Genomic DNA, 7,991 nt, shown 5'->3' on the forward strand with positions numbered 1-7,991 from the left:
TAAGGAAAACATTTTCCTTGGGTAGATGTGGTTTTTATTTTCCACAAAAGATGGAAAATATTTTCTTTTTTAAGTGTTATTTTCTATGTCAATCAACCACACTCTGAGTGAAACTTTTTTCAATTCAATTGGTGAGTTGCTGTAAAAATAAGTGACATTTTTGCATAAAGTCTGATAAATTGCTTACTCCTACAAGCAATCACTAACAGTAAGTGTCTTTAAGCGACCAACGATGAGACAAGGGAAAATGTTCTATATTAAGTTCTGGTCCTTATCTTTCACATCAATACTAATAGAACGAAAAATGTATGAATATTTTGCAATGGTAATTGTAATTTGACTAATCTTTGGAAGAGCTTGAGAACCATAGACAAACGTTTTAGAGTTAAATAAATTGATTTTTTTTTCATAAATATCTAAAATTTAACAGAAAATTGTTCCATTAACTTATCAAACTCGACTAGAACATCTCGATTGGGAGGTTATGTGTATTACTAGTTTTAAAATATTAGATAGAAGCTACAAGTAAAATTCAATGAAAAATTTTGCATGTACAAAATTTTTTCATACGGAACAAAATCAGAAATCTCACATGAGGCGGGGCCCATGTGAGTTTTATATTCAAAAAATTAAACTACCCGCCCCAGGTATTGTGAGTGGTCTATAAGGTTTTTGACAAATCATTTTCTGTACATGTAGTGTCTCTCAAATTCAATATTCATGCTTTAGCACTACTAAAACTGTATAAGTTTGCAGTCTTCCATGTATTTTGAATAATTTGCCCTCATCTCCAATCAGACTACCTCTCTGATCTGGTCGCACAATAAGTTCGACCTTTAAAAACTAGCTTACAAGGAGAGGGAGCCTAATGTAATTATAGATTCGTAAAGCAGACCGTGGTATCATGGACGGCACGTGCGGGCCCACAAGCTAGCATTAGTTATTTACTAATTTCAACAATAATTTACTATTACGTGCTGAAAATTAAATAGGCGTAAACTAGGAAATATCTTGACAAAAATTAATTTTTCAATGACATTAAAGAAATTTTTTTAATTCATATGAAAAACGAAACAATGCTATATAATTGGAACAAATAGAGTATATGTATATGATGACATCATTAATGCACTCTTTGGTAAATATGCCATACGTCTAATTGTTGGTAACCTTGCTGTACTATGTGGAAAGGGGAGTACATCGGTGCCTGACATGCGGACTCGGGAAGATCTTATTTTTAAGAAGTGATTTGTTAAAATAAGCGATGAGCGTTGACCAGGCAATTTAAATCAATTATTGTATAGTTGACCTCATACTATTCCCGATTGCAGATGCAGAACGGCAGACAATTTAGACTAGTGTAATAGTTGGACACATGACCGAAGGGTTGCTAACAAAAACGGTAAACCAAATTCATTAAATTCGAATTATTAAAGGAAGAGACCGAAGGAAACAGAGAGCGTCGAGTGCGGTCAAAAAGGGGCTAGAAGAAAGACAAAGAGATACATGTGTGATCAGAATGGAATTGCGAAAACCTCAGGGGTTGTTACAAAATTTCTCAAAATCTTAAACAAAATATTTTAAGTATTGCAAAAACAGAAACAAAATACGAAAGAGAAAAGTCAGAACAATAATATCTAGGATGATTCTTAATTTTTCCAATCTTGGCTCCTCTCTATCTATCAATCCCACCATTAGTACTAAAAGGGCAGTCTTAAAAAGAGTTAGCTGCAGATTTTCCTCAATTCCAGAAAATAGCCCGGAAGAATCAAAGAAAAAAACAGCGGATTTATTGGCGTGTAGTGGTGGAAGATTCTGTTCTTGTTTTAGCAGAAGACATTTTATGGAAGCAGGACTGGGAACAGGTTTTTTGCCCATTAACCCGTCATTTGCCTCGGATAAAAATTCATTTGCCTCAGATAAAAATGATCCCATGGTACTGTTTCGATTCTTATTGCTATAATTTGACATTTTAAGTACTGTATTTGATTTAATTTATAGTCGAAAGTTTCAGGTTTATGCAATTTATTATGTTATACACGGTATAATACAATTGTTTCATATGTTCTCCAAGAATCAATGAATTTGGCTGGTGATATCTACATTTCAAACCCTGTTTTTGGGTAGGATGATAGAAATCAAAAATTATATATTTAATGCAGGAAGTGTTGAATAGGATTCGTCCTAGAAGGCCAGAATGGTACGAGGAGCTCTATGCATTTGCTTTGGACAAGTTAACGAAACCTTATGAAGCCGAGGTTAGGGATCTTATTGGGAAAATGTGTTCAAGGTTTATGTTATTCTTTAAGATTGAATTTTACCCACATCTTGAATTGTTCCTGTATATGGTAAGATTGCAGGTTATAAGTCACAACTTTTTTCTAACTTGAGAGGGAAGGCACACAAAATTTTGGAGATTGGAGTTGGAACTGGTCCAAATTTGAAATACTATGCAAATGACCCGGGTATCCATGTGTTTGGCATTGATCCGAATAGTAAGATGAAGAAATATGCGTTGGTGGCCGCAGAGGCTGCAGGGCTTCAACCTTCAAATTTCGAGTTTATGCAAGCAGTACGTATTTTTCCTCGAAATTCCATGATATTAATTCGAGTTTTATTAAGTTCTATGTTTAAATTATTTTCCTTAAAACTGTCATTGTAAAATTTAATTTGTTTGGTCAACATGATGATGATTTCTGTAATGATCACGGACTTCCCCTACAAGCCCGTTCACTCAAGGGCTATTTTGTGCATATATATTGTCCACTAGAGGTTGGGCCCCAACACGGATTTCTTTCATGTCCTAGTACTAATTGAGCAAGTTACTCAATTCGTACCCTCATTAAACTGAAATTCTGCTTAAGGGGAAGTATGTTTTTGAATTACTGGGGATGTAAAATTAAAATCTACGTCGGGCCCAACCTCCAGAGGATAGTACATAAGCAAATGATGCACGGAATAGTCTTGGAGCCAAACTAATGGAAAAAGGGGCAAGATGGAGAGAGTCTGTGGTTATTACACTTTCAGTACATTGGTCTTCTCTCTTACCATAAAACTTAACAATGATAGACTGATTATTTATTGATTCTGTTGAATTGATGATCTCTAGATGAAGAAACACGGGTACCAAAAAGTTTTGGCTGAATTTGTTAATGTTATGCAGGTTGCAGAGGCTTTGCCAGTAGATGATGCTTCTGTTGATGCAGTTGTTGGAACACTTGTTCTATGTTCAGTAAAAGATGTTGATATGACGTTGCAAGGTATATGTGTTCAAGATCATAAGCTGTAATTATAGAAAATATGGACTTCCAAAGGGCTAAATGGTAAAAAATAACCTTCACATCTTTTAATTGACAAACAAATAGTTATGTCCTAAATTGTGTTATCTGGTTCATACAGCATACAATATTCTGTAATAGAGAACTGCAATTTGAGTAAATAACATCAGTAACTGGATCTTCTATTTACTTCATATGCTATTTGAGATTAGCATATTGATTGTCGTCACTATATGTTAATAATAGAACGCTATGATGTATCGTGTTGGATACGTTGACATGCAATTATTTATTGAAACTGTAATTCTCTCCTTTAATTTCGTCTCTCAAGTTTCATTAGAACTCTACTTAATTCAAAATAAGTCTTAACTAAATACATTAAATCACCTAAGAATTCAATTTATGACTGTGATAATAATAAAAGTTTATCTTTTTATCCAATTTTTGAATTTCACTATGTGATCTAAATTTATAATTTACCTTTTGATTCGTTATAAATTCACAAATCATAATTTCTTTAAAAAATATCATTTATATAGTATAAATTTAATTTTATACTTGACATTAATTTTTTTTGTTGAAATCTTTTAAGTATGATTACTTATTTGTTATTTAATAATAATTTTGAGTTTAAAATATAATATTTTTAATAAAAAATAAAAATGCTTATAATAAAGTGTCCGATGAGTGTTAGTATCAATGCATGTTGGACACGGACATGCTACTCCAGTTGAAGTGTCCGTGCTACAAAGATAGAACATGTGAAAGATGTAAAAATAATGTCTACGGTGTAAACTACTGGTGTATCTCTCTCCTGTTTCACCTTAGGTGCTAATTTAATGTTATATCTTTGCTTTCAGAGGTGAGGAGGGTGCTTAAGCCGGGTGGTTTTTATGTTTTTGTGGAACACGTGGCTGCAAATGGTAATAAATCGACTCTCTAGTTTCATTTATGCAATAAAGATTGTTGTGCTTAATTCGTGCTGAAATTCTTAATTCTCTTGCCATCCTGTTGTTGAGGTCTGTTTTGTTGTTATTGGCAGATGGGACGATTCATAGACTCGTCCAGGGGGTTCTTGATCCGTTGCAGCAGATGGTTGCTGACGGGTGTCATCTCACCAGGAATACAGGAACCAGTATAGCTAAAGCCGGCTTTTCGGATCTTGATATTAATCAGGTTGTTTTATCAACTGCATCACTAGTAAATCCCCATATCTATGGAATAGCTCGCAAGTAGCTCCAAAGTGGCATTGATTGTTCATACATATGACTTTATGCATAAACGAATATTTTGATGTTTTTCTCTGTTATCCAAGAGCTTGTCAGTGTTCTACTACCAATCCATGTCAGATGAGCATATAATTACAGATAGATGTGCGGAAGACTCGATTTATTTACTGTTTTATCAAAAGTCTGAAAATTCGTAACGTTTGCTATGTAAGTGACATAATTTTATAGCAGGTTCATCTGAAAAAATTTAGATCTTATGCTGTTATATGTTAATATCGTGTTGGCAATTTGTTCATACTCACTAAAGGGCATCACTATATCAAGAGAAGTAGAGATCTAATTCACTGGTCCTACTTCAATCCTAAAAACTGGCCTCTACTGGAGATTTATCTGGTGATTTATAGTTTGGCTACGGAATTCAAAAAGAACATCGAGTTTTGGTGATGATGGAAAATTGTAATGTACCATTGTTGTTCTCTGAGGTCCAACACGTCAATGTTTATATCGCAATGGCAAAATTCCATACTCAAGAATATGAAATATGTATTGCTTATGGATAAAGGTTTTAGCAGCAGGAGGGTATTAGGTTTTTATGAACAGATGAAAGTCTCTATATATTACGTACATTGATTCCTTCTCTAATTGGAATATAGAAACATTACTAGGACATAGTTTGAGCTAATAGCATGAATGATCTTGTTTGACTCAAATTTTTAATTGAGAATTGTTAGTGAAGTTTATGTATCTTGGAGATTCTATAGTACTACAATAGGAAGGTTTACAAGTAAATTCCATTCGTGGTAACGATACTTTTTTTCTAATGTCAAGAAGGTATTACACTTCAATTTTACTGAATTGAGTAACTATAATTTGATCAGGATATGATGTTATAATATCAACAACATGAAAAATTAAGGTATTTCTTGGGAGTCCTTATGCTTTTTTATTTTTCTTAAAGTTTCCAATGCTTCGTGTTTGTTTTTCACCCTTTTTTTATTTTATTATTATTATTATTATTTTTTTTTTGATGTAGTTTTTTAGGGATCACCTACAATAAGCATGGTGCATTGAACAACTTTTAGGGCTTGTTTGGTTTGATCACTAGATACATTTCATAGATAATTCATGTCGAGCATAATAGATAATCTGAGTCCAGCAAGTGTGTTAACGATGTAGTTTCTTTTACCTTTATGAATATCGATCACCAGTTACATTGCATTTGAGTTGGGTGTATATTTGTAGTTTCAAATTTGAAAATATAGTTACCTGAATAACATTCGAGTTAAAGTACAGTTAAAAGTTACCCGAAAGTTTATTGTCATGTGAGAAAATAGGCATGATTTGAAAATGTTACATTGTGATGGGCCGAGCTGCTGGGCTGTTTTTACAGGCTTCTTGATGATCTTTATTGGTCCAATCCTACACAAGCCCATTAAATAAGGAGCCCATTGTGCCCATGACCGAGCCCAACTAAAGCATCCTGTTCTTTACAACAGGCCAATTCCATACTCAGGAAGGGCTTAAAGAGAAACGGTGTCGCTTAGCAGTATAAAAACTAAAAACTGAAAATAAGTAGTGATCGAGTCGAGACCTTTTAAATCTAAAACTAGTCCACTTCATCCAAGCTTGAGATCCAGTTCCTTTTAATTTTATTGAATGCTTTGGGCATCTCAAACCTACAAAGAGGACATTGATGACTTACGTTGAGCCATTCTGTAATGCAACTAGTGTGAAAAATATGTGAACATGGCAGGTTCGAGACTATCGTCTCCATTAGAATATCTTCCAAGCACACCACACATCTTTCGTCCCCGCTCTCGACGACCATCTTCTTCGGCAACAACTTGATCGCCTCTGTGCTTGTTGGTACCATGTTACCATCCATGCTCGCGAGTACGATGTTGTGCAGAAGCGAAATTGGTTTCTTGAAAGCAAGAATATTGTTGAAAAACTAAAAAATATGCAGGGATAATTTGATTAATTGAAAAGTGTACGAAGTCTTTCTTCATATAGGGAAAATTATTTCCTAATCTTACCGGTACAAGGAAACTAAAATTGTAAAAGGAAAAAGAAAATTATAATCTAAAAAATAATAATAATAATAATAATAATAATAATAATTGTAATCTAATCGAGAAAGAAGATGATATTATATTTTAAATAATAACTAACTTCTATTTTATTTATAATAGGATTGTCATGCATCACAATATGGGGGTTTTGTCTCTCTTCATCCATTGACCAGAATCCTTCACGGCCTCTAATTTCTATATAATTGCATTCCTTTCAAAATTTAGTAACTACAAAGCGACCGTATTTCTCTAATTTTTAAGAAACACTAAGGGTGTGTTTGATTACATTTATTTTCCATGGAAAATATCAGTTTTCCATCCAAATTTTCACTTTGAGTGTTTGATTGCTATTTTTTTCCATGGAAAACATTTTCCAACTTTTGAAAATATGCCTAATTTTCCTTGTTTTTAAGGAAAATATTTTCCTTGGGTAGAGGTGGTTTTTATTTTCCACGAAAGATGGAAAATATTTTCTTTTCTATGTAATATTTTCCATGTCAATCAAACACACCCTAAGTAAATTTGAAAATTGAAAAGGGAAAATTATGTATAATTGAATTAAAAAAAAATAAAAATTAGTGACTCAATAAAATGAATAGGTCATTATATAATTTTTTGAGAAGTGTTACATGTACATAATGTGTTCATAATTACACTTGGCACTGTATTCAACACTTAAATCGAATCTCATGCTTGCACATCAATAATCGGATAATTGTCACATTATATTATGTGAAATAATTATGTACAAGTAGAATTTTCCTAGTTTTTTTTATATCCAAAATCCATGCTTGCTTTAGGCCTGTATGCGAAGGTTTCCGTTGCATGTTGTGTTTATTATAAATAAATTTATCTCGTCTCAAACACATGATGAAACTCTGGCAGTACATTTCTTGTTTCTGAAGTAATTACGATCTTAATGTCAAAATAATTAACTTATTATAAATAAACTTGTAATCTTAGCCAAACATGTTCTTAACTCTTGTTCTAGTATTTTTATCATATCAGTAAACAAATAATTGGAAACACTTTTCATAGAATTAGTTGAAACTTTGTCATTTTGTTTGTTTAGTTTTTGGAAATAATTGAAGGATTAGCACTCTGGCAACCTAAATTATCTTGAAAGGATCAATAATTAAAGAGATAACAGCTAAGATGTGGGCCATGATTACTAATAAAGCATATTTATAGTGGAATAATGATTCATATATTTTAATTTTTTAATCCAACTTATAAGCAAGAGCATAAATATGAAAGAAACTATTGCAAATATGGATTCAATTTTTAGTAGCAAAGACAATGTGCCTCACCTTCCAACATATCAAAGAAAGTTGTGTTTAAAAAAAAAAAAAGGTTGTGTTTAAAGAAAGTTTTTTTTTTTTTTTTTTTTAAAAAAATTTGTTTTTAAATTT

At 32.5% G+C, this 7,991-nt stretch overlaps 1 protein-coding gene across 2 annotated transcripts; it reads left to right on the forward strand.

The window, feature by feature from the left end:
* Positions 1-1,482: 1,482 nt before the first annotated feature.
* On the forward strand, positions 1,483-4,780 carry LOC111381716 (methyltransferase-like protein 7A). 2 transcript variants are annotated; one of them, XM_023005526.1, is made up of 6 exons: positions 1,483-1,936; positions 2,163-2,258; positions 2,354-2,572; positions 3,110-3,260; positions 4,139-4,201; positions 4,321-4,780. In XM_023005526.1, exons 1-6 carry the CDS (start codon positions 1,643-1,645, stop codon positions 4,512-4,514), a joined length of 1,017 nt encoding a protein of 338 aa, XP_022861294.1. In that variant the 5' UTR covers positions 1,483-1,642; the 3' UTR covers positions 4,515-4,780. The 2 variants fall into 2 exon arrangements, with proteins under 2 accessions (XP_022861294.1, XP_022861295.1); XM_023005527.1 differs by having other exon boundaries at positions 1,490-1,936; positions 3,164-3,260.
* The last annotated feature ends 3,211 nt before the right edge of the window (positions 4,781-7,991 follow it).

Source organism: Olea europaea, unplaced genomic scaffold, assembly GCF_002742605.1.
Source record: "Olea europaea var. sylvestris unplaced genomic scaffold, O_europaea_v1 scaffold236, whole genome shotgun sequence".
Taxonomy (NCBI): domain Eukaryota; kingdom Viridiplantae; phylum Streptophyta; class Magnoliopsida; order Lamiales; family Oleaceae; genus Olea; species Olea europaea.

Coding starts and splice junctions, on each gene's coding strand:
- LOC111381716 (XM_023005526.1), top strand. CDS start 1,643: ATGATTCTTAATTTTTCCAATCTTGGCTCCTCTCTATCTATCAATCCC. Junction 2,573..3,109: donor ATTTCGAGTTTATGCAAGCA/GTACGTATTTTT, acceptor GATGATCTCTAG/ATGAAGAAACACGGGTACCA. Junction 4,202..4,320: donor GGAACACGTGGCTGCAAATG/GTAATAAATCGA, acceptor TGTTATTGGCAG/ATGGGACGATTCATAGACTC.